The following is a 19,172-nucleotide window of genomic DNA, read 5'->3' as shown; positions in this document are numbered from 1 at the left end:
ATATGCAAAAAAGTTTCTTTTAATGTCATAACCCAGAGAGAACCTTTGAAAACATTTTTCATGTTCTCTTATATTTTGTTCAGTGTGTTAAATATCCCCCCAAATAAGATTATGCTTTACATACTGTTTGTATCGTGTTTTATTAATTATTTGTATGATGTGATTTATATTTAGGAACCATCAAGCCACTTAATTTTGTTTGTTGTTGTTGAGTCAGAGTCCTGCTCTATCGCCCAGGCTGGCATGCAGTGGCGTGATCTTGGCTTACTGCGATCTCTGCCTCCTGGGTTCAAGCAATTCTCGTGTCTGGGATTATAGGCGCCAGCCACCACACCTGGCTAAGTTTTTGTTTTTAGTAGAGACAGGGTTTCACCATGTTGGCCAGGCTAATCTCAAACTCGTGACCTCAAGTGATCGCTGGCCTTGGCCTCCCACAGTGCTGGGATTACAGGTGGAGCCACCGAGCCCGGGCCTATGTCTCTATTAATGTTAGAGAATAAAAAGCCAAATAAATTTATGTGGGGCCGGGCATGGTGGCTCATGCCTGTAATGCCAGCACTTTGGGAGGCCGCGGTGGGATGATTGCCCAAGTCCGGGAGCTTGAGACCAGCCTGGCCAACGTGGTGAAACCCCATCTCTAGTAAAAATTTAAAAAATTAGCTGGGTGTGGTGGCTCACGCCTGTAGTCCCGACTGCTCAGGAGGCTGAGGTGGGAGGATCACCTGAGCCCAGGAGAGGAAAGTTGCAGTGAGCCAAGATCATGCCACTGCACTCCAAAAAAAAAAGAAATAATAGCCCACCAATGGGGACCGGGCGTGGTGGCTCAGGCCTGTAATCCCAGCACTTGGGGAGGCTGAGGCGGGCGGATTACGAGGTCAGGAGATCGAGACCATCCTGGTTAACAAGGTAAAAACCCCGTCTCCACTAAAAATATAAAGGTGGCGGGTGTCTGTAGTCCCAGCTACTCGGGAGGCTGAGGCAGGAGAATGGCGTGAACCCGGGAGGCGGAGCTTGCAGTGAGCCGAGATCTGGCCACTGCACTCCAGCCTGGGCGACAGAGCCAGACTCCGTCTCAAAAAAAAAAAAAAAAAATAGCCCACCAATATTACCTTTGTGTTGTTTAATTTGTTTTCTAAAGAATATTAAGTTCTCAAGTACTATAAATCATTTGCGTCGTATAGTTCCCTTGGAGGGCTTTTGTTTTATTATTTATTATTTTTATTATTTTTTGAGACTGTCTCTCCGTGTCACAGACTGGAGTACAGTGGTGTGATCTCGGCCCACTACAACTTCTGCTTCCAGGTTCAAGTGATTCTCCTGCCTCAGTCTCCCAAGTAGCTGGGATTACAGGCTGGTGCCACCGCGTCCAGCCTTGGAAAGCTTTTTTGCTTTTTTTTGTTGTTGTTTGGAGACGGAGTCTCTCTGTGTCGCCCAGACTGGAGTGCAGTGTTGCGATCTCAGCTCACTGCAAGCTCCGTCTCCCGGGTTCACGCCATTTTCCTGCCTCAGTCTCCCGAGTAGCTGGGACTACAGGCGCCTGCCACCACGCCCGGCTAATTTGTTGTATTTTTAGTAGAGACGGGGTTTCACTGTGTTAGCCAGGATGGTCTCGATCTCATGACCTCGTGATCCCTCCCAAAGTGTTGGGATTACAGGCGTGAGTCACTGCGCCCTGCTGGAAAGCTTTTAAAGTAGTTTCTTTATGTAGCTGTATTCTCAGCACTATTCTTTTTTTTCTTTTTTCTTTTGAGAGGCAGCCTCACTCTGTCACCCAGGCTGCAGTGCAGGCACAATCTCAGCTCACTACAACCTCCGCCTCCCGGGTTCAAGCGTATCTCTTGCCTCAGCCTCCTGAGGAGCTGTGACTATAGGTGCGCACCACCACGCCCCGACTAATTTTTGTATTTTTAGTAGAGACGGGATTTCACTATGTTGGCCAGGCCTCTCAGCACTATTTTTAGGAGGTACCTTTTATTACCTGTTTTCTTCAAAGGAGATGAGTAAATATTGTAACAACAGTTTGATTTTTATTAATTCTATGACCTTTTCATTGAAACAACCACGTGACCATAAAGCATATCCATAGGCCGGGCACGGTGGCTCACGCCTGTAATCCCAGCACTTTGGGAGGTGGAGGCAGACGGATCACGAGGTCAGGGGATCGAGACCATCCTGGCTAACACTGTGAAACTCCGTCTCTACTAAAAATACAAAAAATTAGCAGGGCGTGGTGGCGGGCCTGTAGTCCCAGCTACTTGGGAGGCTGAGGCAGGAGAATGGCGTGAACCCGGGAGGCGGAGCTTGCAGTAAGTCCAGATCGCGCCACTGCACTCCAGTCAGGGCGACGGAAGGAGACTCCGTCTCAAAAAAAAAAAACAAAAAAAAAGCATATCCATATTTGAACTTCTAAACATTTACAAGGCAACTAATGTAATTAGATCTTCAAAATTTCTTGGCTCTTTCAGTAAGCTATCACTGAGCTGTGTAGAGTAATATAAATTGCTGCTTGCACAGTGTCCCCTGTAACATCTAGTGGAATTTAGCCACACTCATTTATTTAAACAATGTCTGTGGCTACTTTTACATCACAATGGCAGAATTCAGTATTTGCAACCAAGACCGTAGGGCCTGCAAAACCTAAAATCTTCACTGTCTGGTCCTTTACAGAAAAAGTCTCCCAACTACGGAACTAGATGGCTAGACCAAAGGTCCTTGAGTACATGGATCAAGTGTGTCTTGCTCACAGCTGTATCCCCAATGCATACCACATTATTGTACATATCACTCAAATAATCTGCTGAAAAGAATGGTACTTCATTTACAGAAATAAGCAGTGGACTTGATTTGGTCTGCAGGTTGTAGTTTGCCAACTCTTGGTCTGGTTTATTTGTTTCTTGGCCTCTGTCTCTCTTTCTTGCTCTTATATTCACAGCAGCAATTTTTATAAAGAGTTCCATTGATTTATTTGTTACAGTTATGTAAGGTAAGATTGTGGAAGAACTGGATCTTGTATAACTGATACAAGCTAACTCTTGTATTTTCTTTTACTCTTTTATGCAGGACATTTTATTTCCTTACATCGAAGAAAATGTTAAAGAGTATCTGCAGACACATTGGGAAGAAGAGGAGTGCCAGCAGGATGTCAGTCTTTTGAGGAAACAGGTTGGGACATTTCTGGCTTACATTCCCAAGTGTCTTAGAAATGAGAGTACCTGGAGATTTAGAACATGCTATGAGCATTTTGTAAAATAAGTGCCCTGGTTTGATAAGGAATGGAATTTGCAGTGACTTAGTGAGTTGCCTGCTTAGGAATTCACAGTACATGATTAAAGGCTGGATCATGTCAGTTTGTTGTTTCTGGAGTTGCTCTTTGTTTTTTTTCTTTCTTTCTTTTTTTTTTTTGAGATGACGTCTCGCTTTGTCGAACAGGCTGGTGTGTGGTGGCGCGATCTTAGCTCACTGCAACCTCTGCTTCCTGGGTTCAAGCGATTCTCCTCCCTCAGCCTCCCGAGTAGCTGGGACTACAGGCGCCTGCCACCATGCCCAGCTAATTTTTTGTATTTTTAGTGGGGATTGGGTTTCACCGCATTGGACAGGCTGGTCTAGAACTCCTGATTTCAAGTGATCCACCCTCCTCGGCCTCCCAAAGTGCTGGGATTACAGGCATGAGCTTACTACCCCCAGCCCACCCAGAAAGGGCCTAAGTTTGCAAATATATGGCATTTTTAGGCAATTTAAATAGCTCTAGAAATAGGCAACTCTAGGCTGGGCATGGTGGCTCACACCTGTAATCTCAGCACTTTGGGAGACCGAGGTGGGTGGATCACTCGAGGTCAGGAGATTGAGACCAGCCTGGCCAAAATGGTGAAACCCTGCCTCTACTAAAAATACAAAAAATTAGCTGGATGTGGTGGCAGGCACCTGTAGTCCTGGCTCCTTGGGAGGCTGAGGCAGGAGAATTGCTTGAACATGGGAGGCGAAGGTTGTAGTGAGCCAAGATGGCGCCACTGTACTCTAGCCTGGGCTACAGAGCAAGACTCTGTCTCAAAAAAAAAAAAAAAAAAAAGCCCTTTCTGGGTAGAATGCAAAAGGTTTTGAGCAGTCTGTGCATTTTTTATTAACATCTCTATATTAGTCTGTTCTTACATTGCTGTAAAGAAATACCTGAGAGTGGGTAATTTTTAAGAAAAGAGGTTTAATTAGCTCACAGGTCTACAGGCTATACAGGAAACATAGTGGCATCTGCTTCTGGGGAGACCTCAGGAAGCTTCTAGTCATGATGGAAGGCAAAGCAGGAGCAGGCGTCTCACATGGTGAAAGTCAGGAGCAAGAGAGTGGGGAGGGGAGGTGCTACACACTTTAAAACAGCCAGAACTCATTATTGCTAGGACAGCATCAAGGAGGATGGTGCAATTTCAATGTGCAATTTGGGCAGGGACACACATCCAAGCTACGTCATTCTCCATGACAGTACTTCATCATTTTGCACTCCCTCCTTCCTCACTGCAGGTCCCTGCTGCCCCCTCTACAGTGCTCCTGGGTCCTCACACCCATACTCCCCTTCCAGACTCCTCACCCCAGCTCACTCTGACCCAGCCCTCATACCTCCTTTGGTCTCCTGTGCTTTGTTCTGCTCTCTTCCCAGCAGTCATCAGTCTGTCTTTTCCTTCCACATTGTGTGCTACGGAACTCCTGCTCTGTTGTTTTTCTTGTTAAAATTGCTTCAATGGCAAAGATCTTAAAAGGTCTGCAGAGCTAACTCACTGGCAGTTATTTTCTTTTTTTTTTTTTTTTTTTTTTTTGAGACGGAGTCTCGCTCTGTCGCCCAGGCTGGAGTGCAGTGGCCGGATCTCCGCTCACTGCAAGCTCCACCTCCCGGGTTTACACCATTCTCCTGCCTCAGCCTCCCGAGTAGCTGGGACTACAGGTGCCCGCCACCTCACCCGGCTAGGTTTTTTTTGTATTTTTTAGTAGAGACGGGGTTTCACCGTGTTAGCCAGGAGGGTCTTGATCTCCTGACCTCGTGATCCGCCCGTCTCGGCCTCCCAAAGTGCTGGGATTACAGGCTTGAGCCACCGCGCCCGGCCTGGCAGTTATTTTCTAGTTAGTTCTATATTGGATACTGTGGAATGCTCTCTGTAGGTGTTTTACTGTTAGGAATTAGGATTCGAAATGTAGTTATGTCCTTTGGGCATGGAATATTTGGGTTTGTTTAATTTTCTGGATAACTCAGGGTTAATCTGAAATACATGAGTCCTTACTTAATGTTGTTTTTAGGTTCTTGGAAACTGACTTTAAGTGAAATGGCACTTCAATTTCAATTTTCAATTTTAAACCAACTATAACAAAACTAATTTTTTTCCCACATAAATGTTATAACAAAATGATGTTGAAGGAAATGACAGTATTTGAGAAGGTCATGTCACTTGAAGTCACAGTTTCCAAGAACCTTTCGATGATGTTAAATGAGGACTTACTTTACTTTCCTCCCTTACCTTTTTTTGTTGTCAAAACCTTGTTGAAACATACATACATAGTCCCCCATTATTGTATATAAATATGTATATATGTATCTTTAGAAATTGGACTGCTTTGTCACAAGGTCATTGTTCTAAGTGGCTATTAGGATTTTTGCAAGATGTGGGAGATCATAGGAGACTGAATGTGAACCAACCTCATTACTTCACTAGCTTCTTTTCACTGAATTCCAGGCATAAACTAATTTATGAGATTTTCTTCGTTTCTTTCTCAATTAGTTATAGTGCAGAGAAAATGATCAGATTGAGTTAAAGTCCTGGTTTGTTGATCCCAGTAGTGAATCAACAAATCAAGTCTTAATTCTATCTTTATGTGCTCTCTTGTCTCATAAACAACATGCCTCTCAGTTTAAATTTCAGCTTTTAGCAAAAGGAAAGGTAATGCAAATTTATTAATCCAGGTTCTTTTAGGAATCATTTGTATCAGCTCCAAAGTATATGCTGTTTCAATTTGCAGCCATACTAGGGCTAATGATGGAGAAAGTTGTTCTGCTGGGTTTTTGGGTCTCGTTTTAAATGACTCTTTTTTGAATAAGCAAAAAACAAACATCATGTTGTTTCTGACTTAAAGGCTGAAGAGGACGCCCACCTGGATGGGGCTGTTCCTATCCCTGCAGCGTCTGGGAATGGAGTGGATGATCTGCAGCAGATGATCCAGGCCGTGGTAGATAATGTGTGCTGGCAGATGTCCCTGGATCGAAAGACCACTGCACTCAAACAGCTGCAGGGCCACATGTGGAGGGCGGCATTCACAGCTGGGCGCATGAAAGCAGAGTATGTGCTCGAGTCAGCCTAAACGTTTCACCAGTCCCAAATCCAAATATGTTTTTTCACTAGTCTCCCTTTCCAGCGTAAGTCACATGATTGGTAAAATAGATAAAAATCCACATTCTTTTTAAGTCTAACAAGTGAGCTTTGTTGCATTTTTTCAAAACTGGGCTAAAATATTTCAGCTGATTAGATTACCCGGACCTGCCTGTCTGGTCTTGTGGGTTGGTTGAAGGACTTGTCAAAGTCTCCGTTTAAAATAGCTTCCTAGAAAATGGTGACTTCCTTGAACTAAGTCATATTTGATTCTTAGCACATGAGTGACAGCTCTGTTGGGCTGCTTCCCTGGACTGTGAATTACCTGCTTTTTGCTCTGTGAGACATAGGAAATTGTTTCCCCATCATGTTGAGGTTACTCAGAGGATATCCTCACTACCACATTCTTCTTTGCTCTTTTGAGCAACTTCCACAGATTCTTTGAGTCTTGGTTATGGAGTTCCTAAAAGCACTCCTGCCTGAGGAGACTTTGGAGTATTACACTACTGAGAAATTCTTGATTGATTCAGACAGGATCCCACTCTGTTGGCTGGAGTGCAGTGGCATGATCATGGCTCACTGCAGCCTTGACCTCCCCCAGTTCAGTTGATCCTCCTACCTCAGCCTCACAAGGAGCTGGGACTAGGCATGTACCACTATGCCCGGCTAGTTTTTGTATTTTTAGTACAGATGGGGTTTTACCATGTTGCCCAGGCTGGTCTCAAACTTCTAGGCTTGAGCGATCTGCCTGCCTTGGCCTCCCAAAATGCTGGGGTTACAGGCATGAGCAACCATACCTGGCCTATTTTTTTTTTTTAGAGCTGCGGTCTTGCTCTGTGATCCACACTAGAGTGCAGTGGTGCCTTCATAGCTCACTTTAGCTTTCAAGTGATCCTCCGGCCTTAGCCTCCTGATTAGCTGGGACTGCAGCATGTACCACCACATTTTTGTAGAGGTGTGGTCTTGCTATGTTGTCCATACCATATTGCTGAGAAATTCTTTTCATTTGTTTGTTTTTGTTTTTGCTTTGAGACCAATTCTTGCTCTTCACCCAGGCTGTAGTGCAGTGGTGCAATCTCAGCTCACTGCAACTTCCACCTCCTGGGTTCAAGCGATTCTCCTGCCTCAGCCTCTGGAGTAGCTGGGATTACAGGCGCCTGCTACCATACTTATTTTTGTATTTTTAGTAGAGATGGGGTTTCACCATATTGGCAGGCTGGTCTTGAACTCCTGACCTCAAGTGGTCCGCCCCGCCTCAGCCTCCAAAACTGCTAGGATTACAGGTATGAGCCACCTCTCCCAGCCTATTTTTGTTTTTGGAGACAGAGTCTTGCTCTGTTGTCTAGGATGGAGTGCATTGACACAATCTCAGCTCACTGCAACCTCCGCCTCCTGGGTTCAAGCAATTCTTGTATCTCAGCCTCCCGAACAGCAGGGACTACAGGCCACCACACCTGGCTAATTTTTTGTATTTTAGTAGAGACAGGGTATTACCATGTTGTCCAGGCTAGTCTTAAGCTCCTGAGCTCAGGGCAGCCCACCCACCTTGGCCTCCTAAAGTGCTAGGATTACAGGCATGAGCCACCGTGCCCGGCCTGCTAAGAATTTTTTTTTTTTTTTTTTTTTTTTGAGATGGAGTCTCATTCTGTTGCCCAGTGATCTCTGCTCGCTGCAAGCTCCGCCTCCCAGGTTCACACCATTCTCCTGCCTCAGCCTCCCGAGTAGCTGGGACTACAGGCACCCGCCACCACGCCCAGCTAATTTTTTGTATTTTTAGTAGAGACAGGGTTTCACCGTGTTAGCCAATATGGTCTCTATCTCCTGACCTCGTGATCTGCCCGCCTCGGCCTCCCAAAGTGCTGGGATTACAGGCGTGAGCCACCATGCCCAGCCGTGAAATTCTTAATAAGACTTTGCCTCTAAGGATTTTGGGCCATTGCCTGCTGTAAACCCTAAGATCCAAGATTGTTTCCAGCTGTGTATATTTCTTTTGTGTTTCTGTCAAATGAGATGTTGTTTCTTTATGTACTTTACAAGGAGCTTCTACCTTTTAAAGGATGGACTGGAATTTCAGGATATGCCAGTGATCTGGGAATATCAGCCAGGTTCACTTTGTAAAGCACTCAAAAAAGTGGAGACAGGAGACTGTGCACCCGGTAGTTAGCCCTTACTTCTCTTGGTCTTGGTTCCTTAATTATACAACTAACTGCTGAAGACAGGAGAAATCCTGTCTCCATGAGTGCAAACTAGTACTCAGAATAACATACTTATATGTCTACTGGTTTTGAATATGTTGATCTCTTTCCTTCAATTAGTGCAACATATTAAGCATGTTAATACATACAAAGTGGAAGACTCCACTGACATTTTCCAGGTAATTTTTTAAAGATGACTGGTTCTACAACCTAGGTTCTTTGTGCTTCTCTTTTCACCTTTCTCCTGTGATGTTAATTTCCTCCATGAATATGGAAGACACTGTGGAATTGGTAAAAGAGACAGTGTCAGAAGTCAGAAAAAGACACCTTTGGCTGACTGGTTAATGTGAGATGGTACAAGTCTCAACTGATTTGTTACGTAATTTTTTTCCCCATATAATAAAACGTTGTTTTCTTAGTTCTCAAGAAATGCAGGCCAGGTGCAGTGGCTCACGCCTGTAATCCCAGCACTTTGGGAGGCTGAAGTGGGTGGATCACTTGAGTCGACGAGTTTGAGACCAGCCTGGGTGACATGGCGAAGCACCATCTCTACAACAAATTAAAAAAAAAATAGTTGGGGGTGGTAGCACCTGCTTGTAGTCCCAGCTACCTGGGAGGCTGAGGTGGGAGGATCAGTTGAGCCCAGGAGGTGGAGGTTGCAGTGAACTGAGATCACGCCACTGCACTCCAGCCTAGGTGACAGAGCAAGACCCTGTCTCAAAATAAAAAAAGTAATTCCATTTTCTAGCTAATCATAAGTTTATAGCTTTGAGCCTTCAAACTTTGTTTTGATTATTTTGGGTGCAGATATTTTTAAAAAAGCATTTCCATGCTTTCTTAAAGCACACTGGACATAATTTAACCTTTCTTTGTCATGAAGAACATCCAAAATTATGTTATATTATAACATATATATTATATTATATTATGTATAATAAAGCTGTTGTTTGCTTTTTTGAGTTTTTTGGGAATTTAAAAAACTCTTTCCCATTTCATCCTTTTATCTGTAGTCCCTTTTTACTGTCACTAGTGGCTGTCTGTTCATAACTATCCTCCTTTCCACATAGATTGTTGCCTCTAACCTGCTGTGAGCCTGGAACTTGGACAATACGTTTATTAGAACTGCAGGAGTTTGTAGTCTCAGGGAGCTGCTTCTCAGGTTACCATTTGGGCACAAATAGAGAAACATATGGCATCTGTTTTGACAGGTTTTCATACGGCTAGATGACGTGTTCCTGTGTTTTAACTTAGTGGTCTTCCCTCTAGGTTCTTTGCAGATGTAGTTCCAGCAGTCAGGAAATGGAGAGAGGCTGGAATGAAGGTGTACATCTATTCCTCAGGGAGTGTGGAGGCACAGAAACTGTTATTTGGGCACTCTACGGAGGGAGATATTCTTGAGGTAGGTTACCTAGTTTACTTTGTTTTTTGATGCTATCAAAGCATGAAATAATGAATGTTAAAGGAAAACTAATTGGAACTAATAGAATGCTTTTTTTTTTTTGGTTGTTTAAAATTAGGTAAGAAGAAAATAATCACTTTTAATTATATTGTATTTACAGTTTATTTTATATAAGGTTGTTACATAAAGTTTATTCTGTGTCTTCAAAAATAAAATCAGGTAGGATGCAAAACAGGATTGTGCAGTCCTGAGAAATACATAAAGATTTTTTGAATACAGCAGAGGACAAGGTGCACTCATTTGTTTCTGGCTCTTTGAAGAAGTATAGATTTTGTTTAAGAAGAAACAGCATATTACAGGAGAACCAGGCACATTTTTAAATACAGTGATAAGTTAAGGTCGTCACCTGTTGCATTTCGTGTACATGAGAAAATTCTTGCTAGCCCCTCTGTGTCATCATCCCTGCGCCCCCTGGAGGATGGGGTGATCAATGAAAGAAGTGACTCCATTTAGAGTTTTAAAAAGAAGTGCTGATTAGCTGAATAAACTTACAGTAGGTAACTTGGAATATAGACAACTTAAAATAGATTACTTACAATAGGTAACTTGGCCAGATACTTTTTAAAAATAAATATTTACCAGCCGGGTGCGGTGGCTCACGCCTGTAATCCCAGCACTTTGGGAGGCCAAGGTGGGCGGATCATGAGCTCAGGAGATCGAAACCATCCTGGCTAACATGGTGAAACCACATCTCTACTAAAAAAAAAAAAAAAAAAAAAATTAGCCGGGTGTGGTGGTGGGCGCCTGTAGTCCCAGCTACTCGGGAGGCTGATGCAGGAGAATGGCATCACCCGGGAGGCGGGGCTTGCAGTGAGCAGAGATCGCGCCACTGCACTCCAGCCTGGGCGACAGAGCGAGACTCCCGTCTCAACAACAACAAAAAAAATTTTACTTATTTTAACCTACAATAGGTAACTGGAATATAGACTGACCTTGCAATTTTAACTTATAATAAGTAACTTGAATATAGACCACACTTACAATAGGTTACTTACAGTAGGTATCTTGGCCAGACAAGTTTTTAAAATAAATATTTATTGAGCACCTATCATGTGCAAAGAACACTTTGGCTTTGGAGGTTGTCATATTCTAATTTTAGGATTTTCCTACTTTCTGTCTTATTTTTAAATCAAATATTAAATCAATAATGAAACCCTTTAATCCTTGGTGACTGTTCTCTTAATACAGATACAACTTCTTTTCTGCTCTCTGTGACAATCATGACAGGACAAAAGTACCTACTGAGTTCACTAATAAGGATTTTACTCTCTAGTTACTAAGTGAGGCAAACGCGAGAAAAAGAAAATACGCAAAATCAATCTTGACTTAAAAAAAAACCTTAAAATTACTTTTTATTTATTTATTTATTTATTTTTAGCTTCCCATAGGCCAAACCCAGTTTGTCTTTGAGTGCTTACTATGCTTGTTTTTAGTTGTGAAAAGTTCTGAAAACATTCAAAAAATCACATCTTAGTAACTGACCCTAAATATGGACTTACTTTAATTACTGTTGCTTAAATTAGCAAGTTACAGATTTGACTCCAATTGTTTCCAAGAGGGCAGAGACATAGATGAGCCCTTGGGTAGAATTTCAAAATGTTTTAATTAGAAAATGAGAATTTCTTGTAAGTAAAATAATAGCTTATTCATAAGGCAGGTTAGAGAAATTTTTTCACCATAAGATTAAACGACAGTGTTCAGAATCTTTCATCAGGAGTAAAATTCAATCCAGTAAGTAGTTTGAGTGCAAATCATCTTTAAGGGTAGGATGTAGGGCATGTTTATTTTAAGCTATTTCAGATGTAAAAGGAATGCTAGTGAAAACCAGGTAGATTATAAAATGATCTTATGTATATTAAGCTGCTAGTTTTCTTCTTCCAAATGTCTGTTGCTATAAAATCTTTATTTTTACTTTGTGTAGCCTCCATAAAGTTCCCTATTAAGTAGATTTTCAGTAAATACTGAATGAATGAAGTAACTGTGATTATCATGTGTTTCAGAGAAAGGCATGAGGGGCACTGCAAGTGTATTTGTATTGTGAGTCTTTCACCTTCTATTTGTTCAGCTTGTCGATGGTCACTTTGATACCAAGATTGGACGCAAAGTGGAGAGTGAAAGTTACCGAAAGATTGCAGACAGCATTGGGTGCTCAACCAACAACATTTTGTTTCTGACAGATGTTACTCGAGGTGAGTAATAGACTTCTTATATTATATACTCCAGGATATGAACTGGGCCTGGCACTACAAATATATTGCCTCTTTAAAGAAAGTCTATATGGGGATCCTTAAAAAATCAGTTTTACAGTTTTATATAAAGAAACTGTCTGGTTCATGTTTGAATTTAAAAAACAAACAAACAAAAAACAGCAGTGAACGTAGGCATGGTGGCTCATGCCTGTAATCCCAGCACTTTTGTGGTCTTAGGCAGGAGGATTGCTTGAACCCAGGAGTTCGACCCTAACCTGGGCAACAATGTAAGACCCCTGTCTCTACAAAAAAATTCAGAAAGTTAGCTGGGTGTGGTGGCTCACTCCTGTGGTCCCAGCTGCATGGGAGGCTGAGGCAGTGGGATCAATTGAGCCCAGGAGGTCGAGGCTGCAGTGAGCCTTGTTTGCACCACTGCACTGCAGCCTGGGTGACAGGGCAAGACTGTCTCAAAAAAGAATGAACCAACTCTGGGGGTTGCATGTGGGGAAGTGGCATTGAAAAGACTAACTCTTCTCGTTTAACTCCTTGTCCATGATTTCCCACCTATTGCTATGTACACACACATACACACTATGACACAGGAAATTAACAAAGGAAGACTTAGAGGAATTGTCATGGGAAGGAGCATGCAGGCAGAGAGGGGTGGTTAGTTGACAATAAAGTCACTGTAGACCTACATCAAATGCGGTTAACAATAGTAAGATCAGCTATATGCACCCAGCCAAAATAAAGAGGGAGAGAAAGAGAACTGTAATTAGCTTAAGCAGTTTTGCCCATCGTTCCAATTGATGCACTTCCCCGTTGTGAGTAGGTGAGTCACCCCTGCCAGATGGTCTTCGTTCCCCAGGAATCTCTGAGGTTGTGAATCTCAGGCTTTGTTATATATGATTCACTTAGAGACGTATATATTTTTTACTCAGCATGGCCCTCTTTATTGTTTATAGTAACAGTAGCATGTATATTATTACATTATGGGTTGAATGCACAAAACAGTGTATACCATACTTTGTTGGTAATATACATTATTTCAAGAGTAGTTTTTTTTTTAGACAGGGTTTTGCTCTGTTGCCCAGGCTGGGGTGCAGTGGTGCAATCTTGGCTCACTGCCTCCTGGGTTCAAGCAATTCTTATGCCTCAGTCACCTGAGTAGCTGAGATTATAGGTGCGCACCACCACCCCAGCTAATTTTTTTTTTATTTTTAGTAGAGATGGGGTTTTGCCATATTGGCCAGGCTGGTCTCAAACTCCTAACCTCAAGTGTTCCTCCTGCCTCTGCCTCCCAAAGTGCTAGGATCACAGGTGTGAGCCACTGTGCCTGGCCTTCAAGAGTAGTTTTGATCAAATGGAAAACATACTGGAGCATCTACCTAAGAATGTGAGTCCTCTAGAGAATTACAGAAGGAGAAAGTAGTGAATGAGGAAACAAGCAGGTGAAAGGTAAAGAGTGCTGAAGGAAGGTGGCCTCTGCAATTCTTACTGAAAAGCCCCTGGTTGGTAAGGCTTTCCCCTGGCTCCAACTTGTGATTGAGCATTCATTCTCCTTAGAGTGTTAGTGCATCACCCACTGAGCCTACTTTTGGTAGGTTTATAATTTCCCTTGTATTTGAGGGCAGCTCTGCATACTTGTGTTTCTTCCATTCTGCGATGGGTTGCAGGTTTCTCCAGGCCTGAAATCATACCTTCTGTTTACCCCAAAGCAGGGCTTTGTGTACTGTGCAGCTGCTCTTGGCAAACTGTGTCTGTGACAGGAGGCTGGGGAAGGGGTTAGGGAAAAGGGGCGGAGGAGAGGAGGAGGATGCTCTTTTGCTTAGTCAACTCCACATGACTCCTGGGGCCTCCTGGTAGTAGCTTCAGCAGTCTGTAGGCAGGAGTCCTCTCTCCAGCCCTCCCTATCTGTTACTATAGAACTAATGTCACTCCTGAGATTTTCAGAGCTAGGACCCAAAGGAAAATCCAGGCTTCTGGTAAAGGTGCCTTACCTGAGGTAGTGTGTTTGAACTGTTCTTTCTCTTCTGCTGACCCTTGAGCTTTTGGTTTATTGAGATAGGCAAGAGTTGTAGGTATGTACGCAGATACTAATTTGCTAAGCGGTTTTAAAAACAATCAGCATAGGTCATCTAATATCTTAAAAAGTTTTAATAACTTTTTCTAGAGAAATAGAGGCAGAGCAGGCTTAATTTTATCTGACATACGATAGACATTCAGTCATTATTAATGTCTTTGTTAAATTTCAGTCCTTGGTTAATCTAGACTGGAATTTTATTTTATTTATTTTTATTTTTATTTATATTTTGCGACGGAGTCTTGCTCTGTTACCCAGGCTGGCGTGCAGTGGCACAATCTCGGCTCACTGCAACCTCCGCTTCCGAGGTTCAAGCGATTCTCCTGCCTCAGCCTCCTGAGTAGCTGGGATTACATGCACCTGCCACCACACCCTGCTAATTTTTGTATTTTTAGTAGAGGCGAGGTATTTGCCACGTTGGCCAGGCTGGTCTCAAACTCCTGACCTCAGGTGATCTACCCATCTCAGCCTCCCAAAGTGCTGGGATTACAGGCGTGAGCCACCACAGCTGGCCTGGAATTTTAAATCTAGATGTTAATTGACGAGATTTGAAAACTGAAAAGATTTGGCAGGGATCAGCCCATGTCCTGTGTGTCCAAGCATTTCTACAAACTCTCAGCTCATTTTTTTCTACTTTCTGGAAAGCTTTATATTTACATATCTGATTGCACTGGAAGAGAGACTGACAGATGCACAGACACAGTGCTTCAAGGGTCACTGTATAATGACTAGGTAGCCAGGCCATGTGAAATGTACTGTCAATGAGCATTAGCCTTAGCAACAACCATTTCACCTGGCCTCTACTTTGAACTCACTGTAAATGTTTGCCTATCATTCTTCTGTATAGAAACCTTTTCCTGATTTGAAACTTCAGTATACTCTTCTGATTTTGAGGGGCTTAGAGTGGTAGGGTGGGGGGTCATTACTATCAATGAAGGGTAGGTATGTGTTATCAGTTCCTGTGAAGAATGGGAATTTGAAAACCTTTAATATGTTTTGCTTCTTATGAAAAGGAAATAGGCCTTGTTCTGGTGAGTTTAGCTGATTTAATCTGTGAATTGTTTTTCTTTAACCATTCAGGCTGTTGGAGATGAAAGTCTGTAGTTTTGCTTATATTTAATTTCCCTAGCACTTTGGATGGTAAATTTCTGCAGTCTTAGAATTAAGGGTCTGGTTTGTGGCGAGTGCTCTGCTCAGAGCCAGCCAATTCTGGGATTAAATGCACAGTTCAATTTGCTCTATCTAATATGGAGATAGACCTTTGCTCTATCTCCATATTAAGAATTACAACCCCTGTCCTTAGACCACTTACAGTTTCTTCATATTCTTGTAGCCACTTAGTTTTTGTATTTGGGATCACATAGTACATCTATAATTTCAGATCTTTCTCTTCTCACTTAAGCCTTTTCCTCAGTTGTAGTTGTAGAAATTATTCCTAATTTTGGAGAATAGAAATAATCCCTAAATTGGCTTCAAAATGAAATTGGCTCCCTTTGATTCTCTGTAAGGCAGTTTTATTCCTGCCCTTTGTCTTCTGCTGGCCCCATACATGCTTAGGCGGTGGGGCCAGAACTTGGGTCATTGGCAGATGGGATGAGGCAGGGAGCTGTCTGCCTGCTCGCTCTTTTCTCTCTCTCTGGTCCTGTTTTGGTACCACATGCTTTCCACTGCTGCGGCAGAATGAAAAACTAAGTTAATATCCCAAATAATGGCTGGGCGCGGTGGCTCACGCCTGTAATCCTGGTACTTTGGGAGGCCAAGGCGAATGGATCATTTGAGGTCATGAGTTCAAGAGCAGCCTGGCCAGCATGGTGAAACCTTGTGTCTACTAAAATACAAAAGTTAGCTGGGCAGTAGTGATACACGCCTGTAATCCAAGCTACTCTGTTGGGGCCTGAGGCAGGAGAATCGCTTGAGCCTGGGAGGCAGAGGTTGGAATGAGCGGAGACCATGCCACTGCACTCCAGCCTGGACGACAGAGAGAGACCCTGTCTGAAAAAATAAAATAAAAAATAAAATCCCAAATAATACCCAAGTATGAAAATGTATCTCAGTATTATAATAGTAGAGCAAATAGATGCTTAGGGATAAAACTTGCCCTGCGGTGAATTAGATAAGAAGCCTGAATATGGAACAGCCACTCGTAGTGTCAAGTCCCACGTGGATTGTGATGGCTCAACTTGGTCAAATTCCCGGGTTGCCAGTCACGATGAAAACTTTGCTCAGGGCAGTCAGGCTAGGAAGTAGGGGTGAGTGGAAGCTAGCTGCCTTTCTCCAGTGGCATCTGCAGAGGTGGGCTGAAGAAGGCATTCCCACACAGAGAGGGGAGTCTTGATTACTGTTTGCTCTGGGAAGGTGACAGGCCCTTTCGCAGGCAGAACAGAAAATAGGCACTTGAGGTGGGTGGGTGGGTGGAAGAGACAGCTCAGCCCCAGTGTGTCTCCTGGGAACTTCTTAACTCTCTCAGCATGACTGCCCTGCAGTTAATCTATTCAGGTGCTGTGACTCTTCTCCAAAGGCTGAGAAACTATTGGGGATTACTCTTATACCAAATCTAAACTCCACAGGATGTATTCCAGATTTCTCACCAGTTTTGTTCTATCTGTCCTAGTAAGCGCCATCTCTCTTATCATAGTCCAGTATCCTGTTTCCCACCCTAACTTGCTCCATTCTAGGCTGGGAGCATGACATATTTAGGGTCTGGAGGTAAGAGCAGATATCTTGGGCTGATTAGACCATAGCATTCCATTTGTCCCATTATCTTCTTTGTGTTTTTATTTTTTTGATATAGGGTCTCTGACACCCAGGCTGGAGTGCAGTATTGCGATCTCGGCTCGCTGCAGCCTTGACCTCCTGGTCTCAAGCAATCCTCCCACCTCAGCACTCCTGAGTAGCTGGAACTACAGGCACACACCACCACGCCCAGATAATTTTCCTATTTTTCTGTTTTTGTAGAGAGAGAGTTTCGCCATGTTGCCCAGGCTGGTCTCGAACTCCTGGACGTTCAAGTGAACTCCTGGGTCCACCTGCCTAGGCCTCCCAAAGTACTGGGATTATAGGTGTGAGCCACCGTGCCCAGCCCCATATCATTTTAATTGGTATTACCAACAGCCTGTCCTTTGGGAAACAGCTCAGTTCTCGGTATGGGCTGATGGGAGGAAGTGGAGGAAAGGTGTAGGACAGAACATGACTCCATCCTTCTGCATTCATAAGTACTTAATAAAGCTCAGAAGTGTAGGATACACTGCCATTCTCTTCTGTCAAGTACAGTTATGTATTTTTTAAATTTTTATTATGGAAAAATTAAAACATATATAAAAGAGATAATATAGTCAACCCCACGGTTCCCACCTTTTAGCTTCAACAGTTATCAAATCAGGGCCAAATTCATTTCTTCCATCCCCACATCCCCCTGCTGGCTTTGATGCAAATCTCAGACATCATTTTTTGGTGTTTCTGACACACACACACATCCTTTGATTTTCACAGAGGCCAGTGCTGCTGAGGAAGCAGATGTGCACGTAGCTGTGGTGGTGAGACCAGGCAACGCAGGATTAACAGATGACGAGAAGACTTACTACAGCCTCATCACATCCTTCAGTGAACTATACCTGCCTTCCTCAACCTAGAGCAGGGTTGCTAAGGCAGACCGCACTGTTCCCAGAGTTGTCCCTGTAGTGTCTAGGTTTATTCTAATGGTAAAAGTAACTTACTTAAAAAACATACATGTACACATATGTATGCAAGTATGTATATATGTGTATGCTCAAATTAACTTCCACAGGTACATAAGTGAAAGAAGTCTCAGTTCAGTGAACACAAAACTTATTTAAAGATGTTTTATATGTAGAAATTGTTTGAAATCATACTCTAACCCTTAGTGAGGGCAAAGTGTTGTAGAAATTGCTAAAAACCTATCTAATGTGCTATGTTTATCAAGTCATGTACTAAAATAGAAAGCTAGTTTTGAGAGATTATTCAGAAGCCTTGTTATTTTAAAAGTGAAATATTTCAAAGACTTATTTCTAATAATAATTCATTGCCCCTGTTTGTGATTTAGAAGATTATAACAGCTGTATTTCATATTTTCATCCTTATATATATCAAAGACCAAGGTATTTCCTTCTGCTCCAAAAGAGCAAAATTGGGAAAGAAAACTCACTTGAGTCTTGATCAAACAAGTGTCTTTTAAGAAGAAACTTGGTAATCATTGTGGCACCCACAGCAAGCAGTTGCCTTACCAGTGAAAAAAGTACACTGATGTAACAGCTAAAACAGAGATGTGTTCTTAATAAAACAGTTCTAATCCTGCCGGGTGTTATCATTATATATTTTATAGTTACCTTTCTAACTACTTAGCACAGTTTGAGAATATGTTAATTGCTATTTACTATTTTAAAAGTTTTACTGAAATCAGTCCATAAGATTAAGATGAGCCCTAATACGTAAGATTTTCCTCTGGAATGGATGTGAGAAATGTAAATTTTATAACAGCAGTATTTATCCTGGTTTAATTCTAATAGGATGTCTGTTAATTTCATGTTGTGATTAATAAAAGCATTTTCTTCTTCACTCAGTTTTATATAGGTTCCTGAACTCTATCCACATGCCGCCATAGCAAAAGAGAAACTGAAAAACAAGAATATTTAGCTCTTACCTTAATTGTGTATGATGTGTGTGTTTTAATGGAGCGCCAGTGGCAATTCATTGGTTATTATTTGAGTTATGTATACATAAAGGTTACTATTCCATTTGGATAATAAGCATTCAGGATATGAGTGGAGTTCCTTACATTTTTGAGAATCTTAACTTTGAGGTCTATAAGGTAATGCTTGAAGGAGGGAGTTAACTCCTCTAACTAATCAAGAAAAACTCATGAATCCTGGAGGAGTAATTTTAGAAATG

The 19,172-nt window shown here is 42.5% G+C and overlaps 1 protein-coding gene across 2 annotated transcripts in view; it reads left to right on the top strand.

Moving 5' to 3' along the window:
- The window catches only part of ENOPH1 (enolase-phosphatase 1), a 31,824-nt gene extending 12,981 nt beyond the window's left edge, over positions 1-18,843 (top strand). For both annotated transcript variants that reach the window (XM_010358928.2, XM_010358927.2), the window contains exons 2-6: positions 3,061-3,162; positions 6,109-6,311; positions 9,803-9,935; positions 12,061-12,184; positions 17,757-18,843. In XM_010358928.2, the coding sequence (XP_010357230.1) occupies positions 6,187-6,311; positions 9,803-9,935; positions 12,061-12,184; positions 17,757-17,896 (522 nt within the window). In that variant the 5' untranslated portion in view covers positions 3,061-3,162; positions 6,109-6,186 and the 3' untranslated portion in view covers positions 17,897-18,843. The remainder of the gene's footprint in view (positions 1-3,060; positions 3,163-6,108; positions 6,312-9,802; positions 9,936-12,060; positions 12,185-17,756) is intronic.
- The last annotated feature ends 329 nt before the right edge of the window (positions 18,844-19,172 follow it).

This window comes from Rhinopithecus roxellana, chromosome 2 (assembly GCF_007565055.1).
Source record: "Rhinopithecus roxellana isolate Shanxi Qingling chromosome 2, ASM756505v1, whole genome shotgun sequence".
Lineage (NCBI taxonomy): Eukaryota > Metazoa > Chordata > Mammalia > Primates > Cercopithecidae > Rhinopithecus > Rhinopithecus roxellana.
The sequence above is the reverse complement of the archived record's forward strand: the minus strand, read 5'-3'. Positions and strand labels throughout refer to the sequence as shown.